Source organism: Alexandromys fortis, unplaced genomic scaffold (assembly GCF_014885135.2).
Source record: "Alexandromys fortis isolate MF-2015 unplaced genomic scaffold, M_Fortis_MF-2015_v1.1 scaffold_29, whole genome shotgun sequence".
Lineage (NCBI taxonomy): Eukaryota > Metazoa > Chordata > Mammalia > Rodentia > Cricetidae > Alexandromys > Alexandromys fortis.
This window is the reverse complement of record NW_026067891.1, coordinates 6,658,687-6,682,608: the sequence shown is the minus strand read 5'-3', so window position 1 is coordinate 6,682,608 and position 23,922 is coordinate 6,658,687. Positions and strand designations below refer to the sequence as shown.

General features: G+C 47.6%; 1 protein-coding gene across 10 annotated transcripts in view; it reads right to left on the bottom strand.

Moving 5' to 3' along the window:
• Window positions 1-23,922, bottom strand: part of Mgrn1 (mahogunin ring finger 1) — a 55,201-nt gene that overhangs the window by 25,969 nt on the left and 5,310 nt on the right. For 2 of the 10 annotated variants that reach the window (XM_050135703.1, XM_050135728.1), the window contains exons 1-4: window positions 23,615-23,863; window positions 4,110-4,231; window positions 2,969-3,057; window positions 1,906-2,052 (exon numbers count right to left, since the gene is read on the bottom strand). In XM_050135703.1, the coding sequence (XP_049991660.1) occupies window positions 1,906-2,052; window positions 2,969-3,057; window positions 4,110-4,231; window positions 23,615-23,702 (446 nt within the window). In that variant the 5' untranslated portion in view covers window positions 23,703-23,863. Of the gene's footprint in view, window positions 1-1,905; window positions 2,053-2,968; window positions 3,058-4,109; window positions 4,232-23,614; window positions 23,867-23,922 lie in introns of those variants that run through there. The other 8 variants (XM_050135671.1, XM_050135688.1, XM_050135714.1 and 5 more) reach the window with 5 other exon arrangements.

Sequence of the window (23,922 nt, the reverse complement as noted above, 5' to 3'; positions counted from 1 at the left end):
GCTCCTAGCTGCCTGCTTCGCAGTCCCAGCCTGGCACTGCGCATGAAGAGTCCATGCACATGCATGCCCACAGCCGCTCTACTGCAGCTTTGCTCTAGTGACCCAGGCCAGCTCCCTGCCTTGCTGGTCCCCACAGTGCTGCAAGGACCATCCTTTCATTTATGCAGAAGCTCATCTCACTCCCCAGGCTGAGCACTAGAAAACAAGAGTTGAGCCAATGTCCCCCATTCATGAACGCAGCCATTACCCATCCTATTCCCACTCCTCACCCCTGCTTACTGTCCCAGGGCTTCTCTGGGTATCTAAGACAAAGGCCACATTCAGAGCCTGGGAAGCTGGGGGATATCCCTGCTGTCCTTACTGTCAGTGCCAGTGTGAGAGGGAACCCCACAGAGAGGTCCAGCCTGGATGCAGTAAAAAAGGCTAGTCCAGGATAAGAGTCTCAGCAGCCTGGGCCTTCAGGTATAAGCTGTGGAAGCCCAGAACCACTCAATTTCAATTTTCATGACAAGATGTTATGGGGCAAGAAAGGAACAGAGGACTGCCTAGCCTGCAACTCAGGACAGTATCCCTGCAGGCTGGGTCCTGTAGCCTCCTGTTTCTGTCTGGGTGATTTGGTGGTGATATACAAGCCAGCAAACTGGGAGGGAAACAGGCCTCATGCAGGTCTCAGAAAAGGTCTACCAGGATGCATCTCTGAGCAGCCACGTCTAGCTGACCACCTATCTAGTCCATCTATCTGGTGGCAGTGGGAGCCACCACACCTTACATACCTCACAGGACACAACAGAGACCGGCTGAACTGGGTGGGCTGGGTTGGAGCCCACTGAACTGTGGCCCTCATTTCCTCTGGAACAGCTCCAAGGCACCTGCCCAGAATCCAGGGCTCATCCGCTTGGGAGCTGTGCCCAAGGCTAACTCAGAAACAGGACTATTATCACTTGTCCTCACACTAGGCCTGGGAGGGAGGACACCATGTGGGTTATGCTGCCTCAGGCTGTAGCCTGTTAGGAGGTACCCCAGGGCTTGGACACTCTTAACTCCCTTTTGACAGTAAGTACATACACTGGAGTACTGTTAAGTAACTTAGTAAATGTAACTAAGTCACTAACCCACTGTGTAGGCCACAGTGGAACCTCAAAGAACCAACTGTGGAAAGGCAATAATGTCCTAACTGCCCACTGCCACTCAGGAGAAAGTCTGTTGGCTGCTCAGGGCCAAGTCCTGAGTCCTAGAGGGAAAACTTTTCTCAACCAGCAGCTAGCATTGATGTATGGGGAGCTGGTCAAGGACACCAATGTAAGAGCTAACTCCCCAACCTTCATTTCCAGCTGAGGAAACTGAGGAACAAGCAGTTGTATGTACTGATCACATCGGAAGGCATAGAGCTGAGAAACACTCCAAGCTAGCGTTCTCGGTCCTTACTCCCCAGGGCTAGATCTGAGCCTTTTCAAGGTCCTCTCCATCACAGCAAGGACACAGACACTTTCTGCCCGTCTGTGAGGCCACTCAGACCAGAGCTGGCTTTCCTGCTGAGGCAGCCCCTGCTATGGTCAGGCTGTGGTTGCAGGCTGCAAACTCCTGAAACTGTCAAGACTCATTTTAAAGAAAATCTCCAAAAGTTCAAATCTGTAATTGTAACGCAACAAAATACACGTATGTGGTATCCACCCAAACTCCTGACATACAGCTCCCAATCTTTTCAAGTTTTCTGGGTGCTGGGTATCCCTCTATCCAAAGGAGAGACTCTATAGAGGCTTCTGGAGGAGGCTGATGACCTGAAAGACCAAGCCACCACTAGCAGTTGGGGACCTGTCAGCCCACTGCCCTCTCCAGGGAAGGGAAAAGCCCATAAGACACTGCAAAGCCTGCATAAAACCCAACGTGTCGCACCGAGGGACTCACACTGCCATGCCGTTCAAGAACTCCTCTACAGCCTGGCAATAAATGGTGATAGCCACGCGGGCATCGGCATCAAAGGTGAATTCCAGACTGTAGAGCACACGGGGCTTCTCACCATCCTCTGTAGGGCTGTCTGCATCATCTTTGTACCTACCAAAAGTGGGCAGAAGATGGCAGGTCAGGAACCATAGCACCAAGAACTGGCCTGCCCACACAGCTGCAGGGCATAAAGTTAGCTGCTTGGCTCTGTTTGCTTTGCTAGCAAAGGTAGAGGGAGGCCTGGTCCCTGTGGCACAACAAGATCTATAATCCATTGATGTGGGATTCCCTTCTGTATGCTGTGAATACCACTGGTTAATAAAGAAGTTGTTTTGGCCAGTGGCTTAGCAGAATAGAGCAAGGCGGGAAAACTAAGCCGAATCCTGAGAGAAAGAAGGCGGAATCAGGGAGAAGCCATGGAGCCATCAGAGGAGAAAGACGTGAGCTGTCATTTGAAACCTTGCCAGTAGGCCACGAACTTCGTGATAAAACATAAAATAATGGAAATGGGTTAATTCTAGATTTAAGAGCTAGCTAGCAATATGCTTAAGTGATTGGCCAATCAGTGATTTAAACAATATAGTTTCTATGTGATTATTTCATGAGTCTGGCAGCCAGGAAATGAGCAAGCAACCTTCCTACAACAATTCTAGTCTGCTCCCCTTTCTTACTGCCCCCAGAAATAAGGGACAAGTGTTCTTGGTATGGATATCTTAGGTTTAAAGCAATTTACATGCTATTGGCAATAGACTAACTCATCCCAAGTATAGCCACCTTACGTACCCTATGCACAGCAGGAAACTGAGCGTGTTCCCTGCCCCCACACTTCAGATGCAGGGGCACCCAGTAGGCACAACCGCAAGGGGTGGGAGAACCTCTAGCTTACGGCTCAGGGTCCTGTTTACAGAGTCTGACTGCATGTGATAACAGAGACCAGGCCCTCCCAATATCCCTGCCCCTTCCTAAGCACCAAGCAGAGCCTCTGCGCCACACAGGGTCCCCAGGAGGGCAGCACTAACAGAGTTACCTCACAAGTCGGAGGGAGTCTTTGCGGATGTTCACCAGGCTCCTCAGGGTCTTTACTGGCTCATGGGGGGCAGGAGTGACATAGGGAAACTAGGAGAGAAAAATATAAGTCAGTGTAGATGACTCTCTAAGCAGCAGCAGAGACTAGAAGATGGAAATCAAGGGAGACCCCAACAGGTATTCCTGGGCTCTGGTCCCCATGTGAGGTGCTGAACCGATACTGGACATACTGCTCAGAAGACCCGGGCCATTTGGCCAGGATATGGGCAGGGACTGGCCACACCAAGCATTTGGTTATTCAGCCAGTGTTCTCAGCTCTATGCAGGACCCTCAGAAGTGGCCACAGTTAGGCTCTGCAGGCATTCTCCTATGGAAGGTCACAACTCACTGCCCACAAAGACAGTCTGCACAAAACACCAACCCAAGTATTTGGGAAGATAACACATGTGTACATGTGTGCATGCTATATAAATATATATGTAACTGGTGACATGAAACTATGGCTGATTCTTTCTATGTCTTCTGCCAGCAACACTGTGCTGGAGTTTGAAAGGAGAGACTAAGTTTGGTAAAGGTACAGAGATTGTCCATATTCTCTATCACAACCCAAGTGGATGTCCAACTGCAGTAGGATCGTTTCCTCTCACTTTTGCTTTGTTCCTCTTTGCCCTCCCCCCAACTGCCTACTATTTTCTTCTTTATGATCCTCACTATCTGAGAAATGGGGAAAGGGTCTGACTTCAGTCTTCATCCCAACACGAGAGCCCTTGACATATACCAGTTGCCAAAAGAGCACTGAAGGAGTGGACAAATACTCTTAATGTGTTTCCTTGGCAATTAGTAGGATCATGGATGGCTCTTTCCACCATTCCACAGAACATGGCTGTTCTTTCTGCTCAGACAAAAGGCCTAGAATGAAGTCGTCAACTCTATGCAGCCTGGATGCACTAGTTCAATAATGGCTATTCTGTCCCTTAGTGGCCCAATCCTGACTGTCAGAGGCAGCCCCAGGTCACACTCCAAGTCACATGCTCCCTTCCAGCTCTGCCCCATCTGGGGACTCTTGGTGCCTACTCATCCTCGCAACTGAGATGGTCCCAGTACTCACCCCAGCCAGGAGCACCAGCCCTGCGGAGACCCACCTGGACTGGACGACTGCCCAGGAAGTTCAGATCCATGTTCTCTCCAAAGAGGTAGCCTTCAGGATGCGGGGTGTCAAATTTCTCGCCTCCCATGAAAAAGTGCGAAGCAAAGTAGTTTCCTGCTTAAAAAAAGGAAACATGTTTGTCCCTAGAACACGGCGTTCAGCACAACCCTGTGGGAATAACCAAGAAGCCCCAGGGCTTCATTCTGAGAGGCTCAAGTTCTGGTTCTGCTTTCTGTAAACAGCTGGCCGCTACAACCTGCCTCTCCCTGCTCACAGATGTCAGCAAGTTCTGAATTTGAACATCACTGTCCTCAGGAGTCCGGTAAGTCATACTCTAACTGCAAAGGCACATTCAAGCTCTACCCTATACCCCGGCCTTGGAAACAGGTGGGGTCGCTGTTGGTGTGCTAGTCACAATGAAACCCCAGTGGACTAGGAAAACTCTCACCCAGGGTCGACAAAAGTATGAAAGAGGGAGATCTGGGCACATGTACACAGAGGGAAGGAAGTGGGTGAAGATACGGGCAGAGACCGAAGGGAAGCAGCTACCACTCAAGGGTAGAATAGGTCCTCCAGAAGCCAAGAGAGGAGCAAGGAAGGATTCTCCTTCAAGTCTTCACTGGAGGAAATTGACTCCTGATTCCTGGCCTCCAGAGTTGTGAGGGGACACACAGCAGTGGTCTTACAGTCATTGTTGATGCCTGCTTTTCATAGCTTCTCCAGAAATCCCACGTAATTCTTACCCTCGCACTGTCTGTACCCTGCCTCACAAATCTGAGCGCCATGAACTTAATACCCAGCGATGATCAAAGTTTAAAATTTGATGTTGATCTGGATTCTTTCTCACAAGTACTGAAACTTTAAGAAGCTCCACCTAGACCCCGGAGCACTTAAAACTTACAGGGCACAGTGGTTAAGAACACTTGCTGCTTTTGAAGAGGTGTGGGTTTGGTTTCCAGTACTCACAACCACCCCTGTGTGAACCAGGCATGCATGTGATGCAATATATACATGTAGGAAAAATACTCATATACATAATAGAGAATAAATATATCTTAAAAAAACGTTAAACTTGCATTTCTCTCCTGAGGAAAAAGATGAAGAGCTTCAGATGTTGAAAGAATTGAGTACATACACCCCTGAAGAAAACCAGAAGCCCGGCCTCTCCCAAACATCCAGCCTGAGACTGGCCCACTACCCCAGTACTCTCCAGCACAGACGACCTAAGCAGAAGCCTAGGTGACCAGGTGCCCATGGATGTTAGGGCTGTCCAGACTGTATTATTCCTCAACTTCACAAACATCGGGAACTTCTGGATCCCTAAATCCGTGAGAGTTCTTAGGGTCCCAGTGGGAATTCTGGGCCTCTCAGACAACCAGAACAGCCAACACAGGCCTGTGACTTAAGAACTACAGCTCCAAGTTAAGCAATGATGACACATGCCTTTAATTCCAGCACTTAGGAGGCAAAGGCAGGCGGATCTCGGTGAGTTCGAGGCCAGCCTGGTCTTCAGAGCGAGTTCCAGGACAGCTAGCACTGTTACATAGAGAAACCCAGTCTCAAAAGAAAAAAAAAAAAGAAGAAGAAGAAGAAGAAGAAGAAGAAGAAGAAGAAGAAGAAGAAGAAGAAGAAGAAGAAGAAGAAGAAGAAGAAGAAGAAGAAGAATCATCACAATCCCAGCTATTGTAGGAACAGACAAGGCCATAACGTAGATCAGGGCCCAGGAGATAAGGCCAGGCAGCTCTTACCCAGGGTAGAGCCCATAGCTATGAAGTCAGTTCAGCTGTCCCTGACTATGGGAGCAGCAGGCAGGACCTAACCTCAACTCTAGTGCTTGCTTACCAGGTGTACTGAGCAGTCAACTGCAGCCGAACAAAAAAAACAAGGTGACAACTAGTTCAGAACTTAAGGCCTGGGTTTTATAGACTGCCTCACAGTGCTCCATAACAGACCTGCACACCCGGCATAGAGAGCAGAACGACTCACACATGTGTACAATGATGTGCGCTAGTAAGGTCAGAAGAGCATGCTGGATGTACTCCTGGGTCCTGTTTGACAGACACAACACACAAACTGTGAGAATAAACAGAATGGTCTCACAAGATATGCTGAAAGGCTACCAGACAAAGCCATGTGGAGTCCAAGAAAAGGGCCAAAGCCCAGGCTTTCTGTTCTGCAATGGGTCTTTGCATTAAACATTTCACATGGTGGCTTTGCCAATAAAGAGAATGACTGCAACAATGACAAGTATAAGAACATATTTCCAAATCACCTGCAGCCACACACAGCTCTGCTACCATAAAAGTTCTGGTAAAGCCAGGTGGTGATGCACGCTTTAATCCCAGTACTTGGGAGGCAGAGGCAGGAGGATCTCTGTGAGTTTGAGGCCAGCCTGGTCTACAAAAGCTAGTTCCAGGACAGGCTTGGGCAGGCTCTAAAGCTACAGAGAAACCCTGTCTCGAAAAACAAAAACAAAACAAAACAAAAACAAAAAGTGCTGGTAAACATGAGCACCTCTGAGGAGAGAATCTCAAGGCGGTGTCTGATCATGTCTGGCCTTGGCTTCAATTCTGGCTGACCTCTATACACCTAATCGTGCCTCTGAACCATGGAGCAGCTGTAAAACAGTCTGTGTATGTCTGTCCTCACATACACAGCACATCAAATGAATGGCTGCTCGGAAGCTCACCTGTGCTAAGATCCTTTGGATGGGCTGGTACTGCACTAGTGGGCAGCAAGAGATGCAACAGGAAGATGCAAGGAAGACACAAGGAAGCCACTAATACCACACGTGACCTACGGCCCAACACTTAAATACCCTTGGAATATCTATTCCTTTGGGGTACACTCCACAGTAAGAGTAGCCTTGGTCTGAAAGTAAGGCTTGAGAGAAGGCACAATGAACACAGAAGCTGAGATGCCTCAGAGCCCCAAGCAGGATATAGGTATCTGGTTGGGAAATCTGCCCCAACCTCCTCCAGAGGTCCTTTAAGAAACAACCACATTAGCCAGACAGCAGTGGTGCCCATCTTTAATCCCAGCACTAGTGAAGCAGAGATGGTGATTCTCTAAATTCAAAGCCAGCCTGGTCTACAGAGTGAGTTCCAGGACAGGCTCCAAAGCTACAGAGAAACCCTGGATTGTAAAAAAAAAAAAGAAGAAGAAGAAGAATAAAAGATAAGAGGTAATAAACAGTTTGCTTTATTTATACTCTATCGCTGTTCTACAAATAACATATAACTAAGTTATAAAGCAAAAATTTCAAATGGTATAAAATACGGAAAAACATGTCTGTCACAGCAGTGATTATAATATCCCAGAATGTCAGGCAGTGGTGGCGCATGCCTTTAATCCCAGTACTCAGGAGGCAGAGATAGGCGGATCTCTGAGTTTGAGGCCAACCTGGTCTACAGAGTGAGTTCCAGGACAGTTAGGGCTACAGAGAAACCCTAACTCTGTAATAATATCCCAGAATGACCCAAGTTCTATCTAGAGTGAGATAATAGTGATGACCATACAACTAAATATACTAGAAACCACGAACTAAATTTAGGAACTTGGTATGTGAGTAATGTTCTAATAAAACCATTAAGAAGACAATAATTAAAAAAAAAAAGACAGTAACTAGCAATAGATGCTATCTCTTGGGCTGCACAGTAAGCTCAGCAGCAATCTGTGTGCCTAGCATGCTCAAGGGGGGCGGTGTTTATGTCCTCATCTTTTGCACCAACACACACATACATATTCACACATACATACATACACACATGCGCATATGCATGCACACAAAACTGAGGAAATGACTGTTCTATGGTTTTTATTGTAGATATGAGAGAGAGAACAGCCAGAAGCATCAGGGAGTCTGGAGCAGAAAAAGCAGACTGAACATGGTCAGCAGACTGGACCTGAACAGGAGAGAAGCAGGAGCAGAAGAGAAAGAAAAGGGACATAGAGAGAGGGAGTGTGACAGAGCTGGGGGAGAGTAAGAGGGTGAGCACAGCCAAAATAACAGGGTTCTAAAGAGAATGGAGGAGGGAAGCCAATGAGCTGGGGACTTTCGGGTAGGGGAGGAGTGAGAGGGGTTAGGACGCTAGCATGGACTGTGAAATGTGTAACAGGTAATGAGATACTGAGGGAGCCTGGAGGCCAGCGTGAGCTTTGTTATGATAATAGATACCACACATAGCCATTTGTCCCTTCTGCCTTTTGGAATTTAGAAAAATAGGAGTTTCCTTGGAACCTGACACTGGGAAGATGGCTCAATGGATAACGCCACTTGCCACCACACACACTTGCTGAGGGACTTATTCAGCCAATAGCCTTTAAAATACGGGGCTACTTTGGGCGTGGTCTCATGTACTATAAATGTAGACATAAAAGTGCGTGGGGGCGGCTATTGGCTGCTGGATTCGGTTCCAGTTCCCTGCACATGCAGAAGACTGCAGATCATTACTCTTTCTGTGAGTTTACTCACAATGTAGGCAGCATAGATCTTCAAATTTCCGGCTTCACGAAAAGTCTGCCAGACATTATAGGCCTGTAGGCTGACGATGGATGCCCCAACATTACAGAAGAACTTTGGTTGACTGTCCAGACAGCAAGACGTCTCTTGTAAATTATATAGTTTTGGAGGTTACTTACAATGCACTTCCTGTTTACTTAGTCAATATTATAGCCTTCTGGGGTCTTTGAAGAGTTGAAGATAGATGTTATAGTTTTCCTTAGTTATAATAAAGAATAAATTAGATATAAAACTTAGGACTCACAAAGATAGGATAGATGATAGAGTATTTTCCTTAATTTGCCAAATATAAATGGACTAAATATTGTAACTATAATTCTTGTTTGATAACTGTTTTGTATATGTAATTTTATTATGTTAAAGTTAAAAATCTTCCTTTTGGGTTAGACAGAAAAGGGAAGATGATGTGGGATGTCCTTCCGTATATGTGTTGCTTTTATTGGTTGATGAGTAAAGTTTTTTTGGCCAATGGCTTAGCAGAGTAAAGCCAGGTGGGAAATCAGAACAGAGACAGAGAGAGAGTAGGTGGAGTAAGAAGGCGCCATGTAGTTGCCGAAGGATAAGGATGTTGTAGACTGCAGGCACTCAGACCCTGGATTTTCTGTGACCCTTGCCTGCCGGAGTAAACAACTTGTTTTCCTGTGCTTGCAGCTGCTCTGGGCATGAGACCCTCATGAGTTCCTGATGGCAGGGGAGTGGTTTCTGGTGGGCTTGCAGCTGAAAAATCCTGAGAGCTAGGGTGTGCCATTAGTCAAGGAGCCCTATATAAGCTGCCCTGGAACACAATGAAGGGGACATTCTTGCTTAAGAATGACTCATGTCTCTGTCTGTGTGTGGGTATGTTTCAATCTCTGGCCCCTTGAGAACTATCCCATGGTATACGGGCAGAACAGTACAGGAGGGACGGTACAGAAGGACGTGCCGAAACTTCACCCGGTAAGCCCCAGCCTCGTGGCAATACACAAAATAATAGAAATGTTAATTTAAGATATAAGAGCTATCTAGAAATATGCTTAAGCCATTGACCATAGTTTCTGTGTGATTACGCAGATCCGAGTGCCCAGGAAACGAAAGAGCAAATTCTGCCTACACATGCTCAGAAATGTGTCAATAAAATGAAAATTTTTAAAAGGAAAAAAAGAATGAAAAGACAAAGCATGTCCTGGAATCCCAACCAGGAATTCAGGGCAATCTGGGACACACCAACTCCAAAACAAAAAAGGAAAAGCACAGACCAACCTGGAGACAGCTAAGGAAAAAGATCTGGAAAGAGCCACTGGAAACCCTGTTGACAAATCTCAGAGGAAGTCACAAGAACATGGAAGTGGGAAACAACTTCACTACACTTTGCAAAACCAACAGCAATGCTAATTCTCACCCATTCATTCAGGTTCTTGTTGCTGTTTTAATCTCATTTATCAGAGAGAATCTGGGACTAGGTAAGAGGTTCTTGGTCTAAACCAGTGATTCTCAACCTTCCTACTGTAACCCTACTGTTCCTCATTTTGTGGTGACCCCACCAACTATAAAATTATTTTTGGGTGGATGGAGGTGGGTGGTCCTTGGACTTCCCACAGGGAAGGGAATCCTGATTGCTCTTTGGGCTGACGAGGGAGGGGGACTTGATTGGGGGAAGGGAAGGGAAATGGGAGGCAGTGGCGGGGAAGAGACAGAAATCTTAAATAAATAAATAAATAAATAAATAAATGAATGAATGAATAAATAAATAATAGCTACTTAAAAAATTATTTTTGGGATGGGCGGTGGTGGGCACGCCTTTAATCCCAGCACTCGGGGAGGCAGAGGCAGGTGGATCTCTTAAGTTCGAGGCCAGCCTGGTCTACAAGAGCTAGTTCCCGGACAGCTAGGATTGTTACACAGGGAAACCCTGACTCAAAAAAACAAAAAGAACCAAAACAAAACATAAAATTATTTTTGTTGCTATTTCATAACTGTAATTTTTCTACTGTTATGAACTGAACTGTAAATATCTGATGTGCGACTCATGTGAAAGGGTCTTTTGACCCCAGAAGGTTGCGACCCACAGGTTGTGCTAGACCCTTACTTAAACATTCGCAACCAAATCCACTAAGCCTTTGACTCAGACCTGGGCTGAAGGCAACTTGCTCAGAAAGGCCTTCCCTCAGCACCTCAACATCCCACACCCTCCCCTGAACATGAGGGCAGAGGCTCTGCATCTGGATGTGGGTGCTTCTCACCTTGCCTGAGACCTTCGCATCCCAGGAATGTAGACTCCTGACCCATAGGTTCCAAAGGTTCCCCTCATATTCCAGGCACCCAGATGGAATAAATGTCACTGCACCTGGCCCTACTCTCCCTGCTCCTCCTGCCCTCTAGCCCAACAGGTTGTGCCTGCTTTGAACTCTGAAGTAAAGTCAACCTCAACCACCTAGAGGCTGCTCACTGTCCAATCTTCCCTGAACAACCCTGAATTACAGCATGCCTCTGCTATGATGGCCAATGCAATTCGAGTTCAACACACCCCAAATGAGGGAAGGCAGAGGATGTTGTGATCAATGTTTGATAACAGAGGAGACTGAGGCACAGAGAGGTCATGAGTTTAGGTCATACAGCCAATGAGATGTGCTTACTGTCTCCCTGTGCCCTTGTCCTTCAAGCAAAGTGACAAGATAAAGCCTCTTAGTGTGCATACTCTAAGAAACCCAGCAGTTCCTGGGCCCAATGAGGGAGCATCAGCTTGCTGGATGGTTTTGATCATCACCCCTGTAAGGGAGCAAGAAAGGCAGAAAAAAAGCCCATTGCCATGTATGAGAAAGTATACTAATTGTACCTGATGAAAATTCTTCTTGACCCCTCACAGGACAGGTGTTGCCAGTTCACAAACTGCTGACACACTGCCCCTAAACCCAACTCCATGATGCAACTGGGGCAACCTGCAAGATCAGAACATCATAGGTCCTAGAAGAACAGTGCTGTCAGGAAAGCCACCCCACACCCAGGCTCCAGGCTTCCTGCTAAGTGGGAGGCAGTGAGGGCAGCAGACCCACAGCTTGCCAGTTGTCAAGGGTAAATCCACCCCGCTACAGTGAATTGTTCACTGGCCCCGGGGTTGAATCCATAAGTGCACACAGACCAGGACTTCTCTTTGCTCTAGAAGGAGCTCCCAGTCTACTCCTCTCTAGGGCTCAAACCTTTATGTAACCTAACACGGGAAGAGATGCTGACAGGACAGGAAAGCGAGGGAAGTCACCCCTAGAAGGAATCTTGACTTATCTGCAGACTAGAGACAAGAGGCCCAGTCATCACCTTACCTCACTCAGGACACCCTGAGGATAGGCAGGAGTGAGCATGCAGAGGAACTCTGGCAAGTGAAGACACTTCTAGTAATGTTACCCACACTCTGTTTGCCTGAAGGATACCTGTAGCTCCCCAACTCCGAGCATGAAGGAGGGATAACAATTGATGGAGGAAGATCATTGGTTAATTATAATAAACCAACTGCTTGGCCTCATAGCTTAGAACATAGATGGGAGGAGGAAACAGAATAGGATGCTGGGCGGAAGAGGAAGTGAGGTCAGACTCTGCTCTGCTCCCGGAGAGACCCGACAGCTCTGCTGGAGCAGAGACGCCATGCCATCTCAGGCAGATGCACGCAATGAAGCTCCTCCAACCCAGGATGGATGTAGGCTAGAATCTTCCCAGTAAGCGCACCTTGGGGTGCTTACACACATCATTAGAAATGGGCTAGTCCAGGTGCGAGAATTAGCCTGTAAGGGCTAGAGTTCATGGGCCAAGCAGTTCTTTAAATGAATACAGTTTGTGTGTTGTTATTTCGGGCATAAGCTAGCCAAGCGGCTGGGGTGTTGGGGACGCAGCCCCACCGCCGCTCCTTATTTCAACAAACAATGGCAAATCAAGTCAAGCACAGCACTGAGTACAAAAGATTCTAGCTCCTCTGTCTCCACAAGCTTAGCCTTTATAGCCATTTTCTGTAAGTTTCCACAACCTCCAGGATGGCCCCAGCGGCTGGGCACAGGAGGTGGCTGCGTGCAGGGCAGATGGAATAATTCTACAGCCCTGTATGGAAAGCAGTCAGTAGGATACACCAAATGTTCCCAAGTAACAAAACAACCCAGAAACAAGTGTCAGGTCCCAAAGAAATCGAGAACAAATGGCTCTCACCCCCACCTCCAACCTAAAACCTCTCCAGCACCTCAGCTTCGTTTCCTTTCATCCAGCTTCTGATTCCTACAGAACCCAGCCATTCTGGCCACACAATCTCTTGGTTCTTTCGCTCCTTCACTCTTGATTCCTGGTCCTCCCTCACAGCTCAGTCCAGTCCAGATGCCCTGGCTGAATTCTCACTACATCTACAATAAAAGCTTTCTCACTCTACCTTGGAGACATACTGCCCTCATTTCCTTTATCTGATGCTGAAACGCAGGAGAAGCATATAGGAGCCTCATTCCCAGGAGCTTAGTCTCTCTCCTAACTAAACAAAGCTACTAACCTGACTCTCCCAAGGTATGTATGGATCATTTGTTTCTTCTGGTTTCTGCCATCACCAAATCCACTCCAAATTCTAGTGTCTGCCTCTTCAGCCACTTCTTCCCTCCACCTGTTCTAATCAACCATCTCTTGTTGTCTACTCGGGAAGTGTCTCTCTGGTCCTGAAGCCTGCTATGCCCTCCTTGGGAGCCCATCACCTGACCTCTCCATCTCTCCGGCCTGCTATGCCCCCATAGGCAGGTCTCTAAGATACTTACTCCTCCCCACTGCTGGAAACCTCCCTTTCCCCCAAAGCCTGCCTCACTCCAGCCCTTTGGCTGTTTTCTGCCCTACCTTTTCCTCCTCTACTGGGAGGAGCTGCTGCTCTCTGCCACACTGCTGTGCCAGAAAGCTCCGCTCAGCCTACTGGGCCTGTCATGTGGAAAGGGACACCTCTCCTTCGACAAATCTCTTGGTCCCCTTGGAGACGACTTGGATTAACATTCACCTCCTCAGGAGCAGCAATCCCATAGCTTCTGTAAGTCCTCTAAGACACCAGAACCCTCCCCAGATGGAACTCCTGTCCTAGAAGTCCCACTGCATCCCTACACCCTCCTGGGCCTTATATATGACCTTTCTCTCTTCCTCTTCTGACTCAGAGATTTGAAAGTCTCACTGTCTAAAAACGGCTTGACCTCAGTACAGCTCAATGGCCAAAAATTAGCACACTCAATTTCAAATTCTCTCCTATGGTGACAATTCCTGCCACTGAATAAACAAACGATCCCCAAATCTCTGACATCTCAACTTTCTCTGTTCTATACTTCTTAAAGCCTCTTATCGCTAAGGTTTCTCTACTTTCCAATCTTTTTTTTTTTTTTTTGGTTTTTCGAGACAGGGTTTCTCTGTGGCTTTGGAGCCTGTCCTGGAACTAGCTCTGTAGACCAAGCTGGTCTCGAACTCACAGAGATCCACCTGCCTCTGCCTCCCGAGTGCTGGGATTAAAGGCGTGCACCACCACCGCCTGGCTCTACTTTTCAATCTTAAAAATCTTTTATTTCTAAGATTTCTTTGTTCTCTGCTCTCCAAAAAATCTCTTAAGACTATGCTGTAAACTATTAGGATTTGTAAATTCATTGGATATGGTTGAAAAATCTGTAATATCTGTAAGAGGAGGGGCTGGAGAGATAGCTCAGCGGGTAAGAGCATTGACTGCTCTTCCATAGGACCTAAGTTCAATTCTCAGCAACCATATGATGGCTCACAACCATCCGTAATGAGATCTGGTGTGCTCTTCTGGCCTATAAGTAGACATACAGGCAGAACACTATATATATAATAAATAGCCAAATGGTAGTGGCACACCTTTAATCCCAGCACTCGGTAGGCAGATGCAGGTGGATCTCTGTGAGTTTGAGGCCAGTCTTGTCTACAGTGAGTTCCAGGACAGCCAGGACTGTTACACAGAGAAACCCTGTCTGGAAAAACAAAAATAAACAAACAAAAATCAATGGAGTTCTGATAACCTATTAATCTAGCCCTGGTAAATCACTATCCTAGCCACATGATCAAAATTCTAAGTTTCCTTCAGTTGTTTTCTAAGTATAGACTTAAGGTGTGTTTCAACACACTGAAAACCACACACCCAATCTATATTTACAGCCCTGTGGACAGGAGAGAGTGGACATGCTTTAAACCCAAAACCATAGCTTTTGCTATGACTCAAAGGGGTGAGTCTACTGCTTTTTCTACAATGTGGATTCCGTACAGAGAACAAACAGTAGTGATGCTAATATATCTAAAACTTTTATCTTTTTCTGTAAACTTAAAAAATTCTTATAAGCAAACCAGGCAGTGGTGGAGCACACCTATGATCACAGGGGGTACACAGCAAGATTCTGTCTCAAAACAAAACAAAGAATAACAAAAACCCCACCCAAACAAACAACAACAAAAAATCATGTAAGGGTCAGCAAGTTGAGACTGGATTCACCTGTCATGGGTCAAATTGACTCCAAATAAGTATTCCTATCAATCAACAGCCTAAGCTTCCCCTCTACTGCCTGTCCTGAGAGTGGGCTTCTCCTTTCCCTGGTCTTGGAAATCCTCTCCTCCCCTAACTACGGGGACCATGGGCCTGAAATTTCACCTGTACATCCAAGACAAATATTTTCCTCCCAGCTCCTTAACTTTATCTTCTCTCCCTAGTCTATACCCGTCTCAACAGATCTGCAATCAAATGAAGAGTGTGAAATGCTCCTACAACATGGCAGCCCCAAGGGTCCTTCAGAAGCTGCATCCCAGCCTGCTCCAAAGCAGCCTGCACTTCACTAGGCCCAGGTGGTTCTTGAGAACCTGAGCAGTGAGTTAAATAGATGTCCCCCAGCCTGCACTTGAGAGGGTCAGGCAAATATCATGACAGGCCCCTAATAACTCAGTTAAGAATTAGGCCTCAGTTCCCACCTCCTAGAACTGAACAACTCAGTTCCTGAGGAAGACCCAACAAAGGGCCATCGATCACCAACTGCCCCGACAGTAAGGGGCAATCGATCACCAAATGCCCCAACGTTAAGGGGCAATTGATTACCAACTGCCCCCACAGTAAGTGCAAGGGGAATGGCAAGCACTAAGCCAGAGCCAATCCCCCTCCTCCCCCCCCCCCCACACACACACCAGGTACCTCAAAGCAATAACCAAATAAGGACAAAGCCTGGGACTTGTCCAGATTTGCCCATGCATACTAGCCCTAACCAATTAGAAGCGTACTAATATGCCCACTTGCACAAACCAATCCTAAGCAGAACAATCACACTGCCTTTAGAATTCCTTTATTATGTATAAAAGAGTATGCACACTTTTCTTGGGGGTCACTATTTGCCATTTCTGCCTTTGTGTTGGATGTGCTGTCCCGGCATGCTGGTACCTTGAAATAATAAATGCTCTTGCTGATTGCATACGTGGATGGTGGTCTTTTGTGGGACATCTCCAGGACCCCCTAACAGCATTCCCATCTCCCTTTCCAGCCGCTGGCCAACACTGCAGCCTTCCTGCACCCTGACAACAAAGCTCTAATTTCATCTGAGAAGCAATTATAGAAGAGACAAAGATGCCCCTTCTCATCAACAAAAAGGCTGGGATTTCAGGTCCCAAGGAAACAGAGAACAAATACTAACCGCCATGCCTGTTTAATACAGCAAAGCACGTGCTGGCCAGGCTCTCTCAGCAGCACGGTGCCTGAGTCCTCTCAGCACTCCTCATCCCACTCCCAACACTCAATCTCTACAGCCTCCTAGCTCGCTTCCCTTCTGTTCAGCTGGAATCTCCAGCAACCGCTGCACATCCAAAAAGCCCCACCTCCTCAGAGACTCTGAACAAAGACAAGGCACCAAAAAGTTCAGATCCACATTCTTGGCGACTATTACAACTTCCTCCATTGTTGCGAGGGCAGCCCAAGTCCCCGCTAAGTGCTCAGCTTTTGACTACACCTGTGGTGGGCACATCATCACCCCACACCCACAATTTATAAAGTCTCCCTGCTTTATTTAGTTCAGGAGTGCGACTTCACTGGCCTCAATCTCTGTGACTGGAGAACCCACCTGGGAGTTGCTCTGCTCAAATAAACTTGTATTTTTTTCAATTCGTCTTGATCTGGTTTACTGTGTAGGCAAGAAACTTTTGGGGGGGGGGGCAGAAAACCCATTCCCTTCTCCCTGCTTTACTTTCCTATAAAAACCTGCCACCTCAGTCACTCAGTCTTGTTGCCCTCTTGGTCCTCTTCTCTTGACTCCTGGTCCCCTCTCTTGTTCCTCTCTTCTCATCCTCTCCCACCCCCCATGCCTCAGTCTATTCTGCAGGCCATGTTCAGTCTGTACTTTCCCTCATGTCTACAATACAAACCTGCTCCTCAACCCTGCCTAGAAGCAGTCATGTCCTTGCTTTCATCCAGCAAGCAGGTAGACAGGTGCATGGGATCCAGACTGAAGTAACTCCAGGCAGGCCCACACAGCAGCCACCCTTGATTTGAAGGTGGTATAGGCAGGAGCCAGCACTGCTCAGAGTCATCCAGAAGACTTCCAAGACCTATACCAAACAAACTCTGGCTGGCCCAGGGCTGGTCTCTTGAAGAGAGCTGGCTTTCAAAGCATGAGGTCTAGAGGCTACACCTGGTTTCCGTCAGGGAGCTGGGCCACAGGAGGCAAGCAGCCTTTTAAGGACCAGAGTAAGTTGTGGGCACAGGAATAAAAACCTCTGTTCCCAGATGTCTAACCCAGTGTTCTCCTGACAGTTTGGTTGGCGGCTCCCACCGAGTAAGATTGGAACAGAGCCCCACTAAGATACGACTGACCAGCAACTCTCCCTGGCATATTTGTTGCAGGGAGCATTGAAAACAAAGAGGCTCCCAAATTGCAAGAAGGGCACACCTCCACACCTAACCCGTTATAGTGCCCAAGCTGGTCTCAAACTTAAAGGCTCAAGTCTCCTCCCTCAGCCACTTAAGGGACTGGGCTACACTTTGCCTCAGCTTTTATACTTTTGGGGGTGTATGTGAAAAACTGGGAATAAAACCCAAGGCCTCATACGAGCTAGACAAAGGTCTCCCACTGCACTGCACACACCTCCAGTCCGTGAGGCAGAGTCCTGGAACTCTGCCTCTAACAGAGGCTTCTGCCCCACTCAAGGCAAGGGGACTTGGGCCTGTATGTACCACACATCTAAGGAAAGAGGAATACCTCTGGGTAAATGGAGACACTGTTTGCAGAAACTGCCCCAGTGTCTGCAGGCTGATGATGGAAAGAAATGTGGGCTACCCAAGACCATGGAAGGTTACTCAGCTACTTCAATGAATGAACTCACATACCACCAGAAGGTGGGTCACAGGTCTGAGCCCCCCACCTCTCCTCCATTGCTTCTTTTCAGTGACCTGGTATGTTGGGGTTTCTTCAAATAGTAGGGCAAGGCAGAGGGCACCACATGCCGGCCATTTAAGTGTTTGGCTCTAGTGACCACACCTGCTTTGGTCCTCAGCTTGGAGGCCTTCCAGCTGTGTGAGGAAACAGGCGGGCTTGCCTCTGCCTCTGCATTTTCAAGGACACAGCTGACTAGCTGGCTCCAAGTAGGCAGGCGCAAGACCTCAATGCAGAGTCCTCCAGGTGCTGCTACCATGCTGACCTGAGTACTGGGACGTCACAGAAGTCAGAGGGGAAACCTGTGTTAGAACCACATCCCTGTGTCCCAAGGACCTCACACTTTTCATTTAAGCATAAAGATTCCCAGACTTGGGTGCCCTCACCTGAGTTCCTGTCTGACTCACTTCCTGAGAAGGAACCCTCAGGGACACATAGCAGGACTGTTGGGTCACTCTGTCCTCTCCACCCCATGGCAGACAGGGCACACAGGACTCTTCAGTGAGATCACAGATCTGCAAATGTGGCTTGATCAACTCCATATATAAAATGCCAAAGCAGAGAGAATCGGCCTCTGCCTCCCAAGTGCTGGAATTAACGGCATGTGCCACCACCACCTGGCCACTAAGATTTTTAAAGATTTAAATAGATGTAGAGCCAGACATGGCATGATACACCTATACCCCCAGAAGGCTAAGGTAGGAGGATAATGAATTTGAGGCCAGCCTGTGTTAGAGGCCTACTCAGGGGCAAAATAAAACTATACAGACATACACAAGAGATGGTTTATTATGCTCGTGGGCATAACTAGTCAGCATAAGGATGACCATTCTCCCCAAATGGATGCGTAATCTCTACCCAATCCAACTGTTTGTGTAGACATTGACAAACTATACAATTTCTACAGACACATAAAGAATCCCAAGTCATTTTAAGAAGAACCACTATAGAGAACTTGTTCTTGTAGCTGGCCTCCATTAATCAGCCATGTGCTGCTACTAGCATTATGCAGACCAGGCTTTCCCACTGTGGGCTCTTTGGACCCCCAAATTCTTTATTCTGAGGGCTGTCCTGTGGCCTGTACCTACTAGATGCCGGTAACACATACACACCTGGGCTGTGCCAAACTATCCCTATGCACTGCCAAAGGCAAGCCTCAGGAATTGGGGAGGGGGGGCTGACAAAACTGTCTCAGTTGAGAAACACTGGGAAAGAATTACAAAAGAAAGGGAGAGAATGTTGTCCAGAAACAAACCCTTTCGCATTACAGTAAACCGAATTTGGACAGAGGCACTGCACTCTGACAGAAAGAGGACGGTCTTTACATGAAATGAAGACACGGTAGCATGGCTCAACTTGCTACCATGTTTGACGACCTGAGTTCAATCCCCAGGACCCACGTAGTATAAGAACCAACTCCAGCAAGTTATTCTCTGATGTCCCTCTTTCTTAAACTAGAAAACATTAGGAGGACTGAGAAAACAACCCGGTGCGTCAAGGGTGTGCATGGCAAATGTGAAGGCCAGAGTTTGGATCAGTGTCCACGCAAAGGCTGGCTGAACACAGGAGCAGAGTTGGGTATGCCCAGAGCAACGTGAACAGCTAGAATAGCCAAATTTGGCCAGTTCTGGGTTCGAGTAAGAGATCCTGCCTCAATATAGACGGCAGATAGCAAAAAAGAAAGAAAAGAAACCCACACACACATTTATAAGCATGCATATGACATGCACAAACTCACCGCCACCCCCCCACCAAGATAAAGAGAATCTGTGAAACTTAATCCAAAAGCATTATTCACTTTAAAAAACTGCTAAACTGAGCCATCCTAGCTGTAATCCCAGTAGGAAAAAAGCTGAAACAGAAGGATATCCATGAGAGAGGGAGAGAGGTCTCATGGGCGACATATTAAGTTCCAGGCCAGATGGCCTACAAAATAAAACTATCAGAAAACAAAAACAAAATATCTATCGAACAAACCAAAGAGCTAGAGATCTCAGTGGCTAAGAGCACTTACTGCTCTTACAGAGGACCAAATGGTGACTCATGACAGTCTCTAACTCCAGTTCCAAACAATCACATCTTCTGACTTCCAGGAGCACAGGCACACATGTGGTACACACACATACATATAGGCAAAACATTAACATAAATGACTCAATCTTAATTTAAGTAGGTAAGAGCTGGCTACTTTTCTAGAAGACCTGGCCTGGATCCCTAGCACTCCTATGGTAGCTCACAACCGTCCATAACTCCAGTTCCAGGAGATCAGCCACCCTCTTCTGGCCTCCACGGACACCAGGCAGGCATGTGATACACAAACATGCATGTAGGCCATGCAGTGGGGGCACACACCTTTAATCCCAGCACTTGGGAGGCAGAAGCAGGCAGCTCTCAGTGAATTCGAGACCAGCCTGGTCTACAAAAGTGAATTCCAGGACAGCCAAGACTGTTCCACAGAGAACCTGTCTCGAAAAACAAAACAACAAAATGCATGTAGACAAAACACCCATAAACATAAAACTAAATTAATCCCAGCAACTAGGACGTAAAGATCTTCATGAGTTCCAAGGCCTGGCCTACATAGAGAACTCCAGGCTGTGAGGGACATAGGGGTGGCACAGACATCTTTGTGCTCACAGATATGCTCAAGGGGAACCTGGAATTTTAAGCACACAGGGTTGCTCCTTCAAGGGAAGGGATTCCAGAACTTGGAACTGAGGCAGGAGGATCCTGAGTTCTAGTCAGCACAGGTTACACAGAAAATTCCAAGCCAACCTAATGAACGGTAGTCTCCAGAATATATCATCATTATGTTAAGCCAAAGATACAATACCTCTAGATTGTATGATTCTATTTATGTGAAATGTCCAGAAAAGAAAAAATGCAAAGGCAGAACACTAAACTCTGATTCTGCTGTTAAGACTGACTACAAACAGGTACAGACTAACTGTGGGGAGGGAAAGGCCACAATGGGTTATGGTGGCTGCACAATCTACCTACTTACTAGAAATCCTTTCATGCGGCTGGGCAGTGGTGGCGCACGCCTTTAATCCCAGCACTCGGGAGGCAGAGGCAGGCGGATCTCTGTGAGTTCGAGGCCAGCCTGGTCTACATGAGCTAGTTCCAGGACAGGCTCCAAAGCTACAGAGAACCCTTGTCTCGAAAACCAAAAAGAAAAAAAAAGAAAAGAAATCCTTTCATGCTTACAATGGATCAGTTATATGGTACACAAGTTATACCTCAACAAAGCTGCTCAGGGTGAAACAAACAGGATGAAAACAAAGCAGATATATTTGAATTCAAGTTCAGCATTGTTGACAGCCACATGAAAAACTCCCTAAGGAAGAAAACTGGACCACATGAGATGTTAAGCATTACTTGGGGAGTTGCAGAGATGCTGAGTGGTTAGGGACACTTGTTGCTCTTCCAGAGGATCTGGGTTCAATTCTCAGGACCACATGGTGGTTTACTCCAGTTCCAAGATATCCAACACTCTCTTTTAGCCTCCTTGGGCACCACACATTCACATGGTGCAGACAAAACATTCACACATAAAATCAAAAATGAATACATCTAAAAAAAATTTTTTTTTATTGCTTGAGCTCAAATGATGGCTCAGCAGTTAAGAGTACTTGTTGCAGGGCTGGAGAGATGGCTCAGTGGTTAAGAGCATTGTCTGCTCTTCCAAGGGTCCTGAGTTCAATTCCCAGCAACCACATGGTGGCTCACAATCATCTGTAATGAGGTCTGGTGCCCTCTTCTGGCCTGCAGGCATACACACAGACAGAACATTGTATAAATAATAAATAAATAAAATAAATATTTAAAAAAAAAAGAGTACTTGTTGCAGTGGTGGTGCTTGCCTTTAATCCCAGCACTCAGGAGACAGAGGCAGAGGAGCTCTCTGAGTTGGAAGGCAGCCAAGAAAAACCACCCAGAGAAACCCTACCTTGAGGGGGTGGGGTGGGGGAGGTACTTGTTGCTCTTGTAACTGACCCAAGTTCAGTTCCCAGGACCAACGTGGTAGACAGCAACTGTCTGTCCAGAGGAGCCAATTCCCTCCTCTGGCCTCCACCGACACTGCATGCACTTAGCACACAGACACACATAAAATAAAAATGATACTGTTTTTGAGACAGGGTCTCACTGTATATCCTTGGCTGGCCTGGAACTTGCCGTATAGATCAGGCTGGCCTAGTCTACATAGAGATCCTACAGCCTCTGTCTCATAGAGCTATGACTAAAAGTTTGCACCACCTAAACAAACAGCTTTAAAGAAAACAAGGACTCAAGGAGGTTGTGACACACACCTTAGTCCCAGCAAGCAAGAGGCAAGAGGCAGGTGGATCTCTTTGAGTTCGAGGCCAGCCTGGTCGACAGAGCGAGTACTAAGACAGCCAGGGCTACAAAGAAACCTCGTCTCAAAAAAAAAAAAAAAAAAAAAAAAAAAAAAAAAAAAAAAAAAAAAGGAAAGGAAAGGAGGAAGGAAGAAAACAAAAACTATCACCTTCTCAAAATAATCAAGAAACCAGTATAAGCCTGAAAAGGCAGTTTCATAAAGTTGAACGATTAGTTCATGGGAGCATCCCCAGTTCATGCACCAAGATCCTGAGGTTCCCATGTTAAATGAGTAACAATGAAAGACACATTGTCTACATAGTTGTCTAGAAGGCTGTGGAACAAACTAGCACCCCGAGGTGCCGGCCCCAGCACCAAGCGCACACCAAATGAAAACCTCTGAACTGGGCAGGCCCAGAACTCAGAGATATGAATGGCAGCCCAGTCAAGCCCAGGTGGCCAATGGATTTCAGCTGCTGTGCCACAGCTGGCTAAGATATTCTGGGGTTGTTGGCCGAGTACTGTAAGCAATCAGAATGCCTGATACAGTGAATCTGTGGCGCACACATATGCCACACATTGTTGTTTATCCTACTGCCTGAGAAAGGGACATTAAGACTACTCAGGTGTCAGGTGAGGGGGCGTATTTATTTATTTGTTTGTGTTTTAAAACACAAGAGGAAACAGATAGGATAGGAGCAAGCCTCCTCTGGGAGCCCATATCTGATGCTGGTCCCAGCTCCCATAATCTATCAGTGTGTCTGCCCTGAACAAGAAGGCAGAGTTCGATAGTCCTCTCCAACCATTCCAACTACTATCCAGTCCTCCAGGGGAACCCCAGTAACTCCCCATCGATCATCTCCCTGAGTCAAATACTAGTGCCCCGCACCCGAACGCTAGGAAGAAAAGCCTGGGTCCAAATCCGAAAGAGTTGTCACGATCCGGGGCCGGTTTTCATGCCTCCAAAGCCTGCGAACCCCGGAGGTGAGGCAGTCCTCACCACACTCTGATCCCAGAGATGCAAAGCTCGGATGTGTAGGGCTGTGCAAAGTAACTGGCCCAAGGTCACTAGTGAGGAAGGGGCCGCATAGGGTGCGACAGCGGCCAGTTGGGATAGCCAGGGCCGCAGCCACGCCTCAGACTCCACAGGTACCAGGAAGGGGCACAGGAGGACCGTCCGCCACAGGACAGGGCGCTCGCTCGTCTTGTCCCCAAGCCTCCTGGTATCTCCAGCCCCCGCTCCAACCCGCGCCCCCGGAAGCTCACCCGACTTCGGGGGATAGCGGTAGGCTGAGTTGGCCTGAATGTCGATGTCCTCCACGCCCGCGATGCGGCGACTCAGGATGGAGCCCATGGTGTGCGGTTCGGCTGGCCGGTCGGAGAGGAAGGGGTGACGGCTGCGGCGTCCTCACACCGACATGGCCCAGAGCAGGCCGCACAGAGGCGCGTCCACCGCCGCGGCAGCACCTCCCCACAACCCCCGCCCCCGGCCGCCCTGGCCTAGCCTGGCGCCCCGCCCCGTCCCGCAGCTCCAGGGGAAATGGAGTCCGCTCCGGCCCGGCGCGCAGGACCAC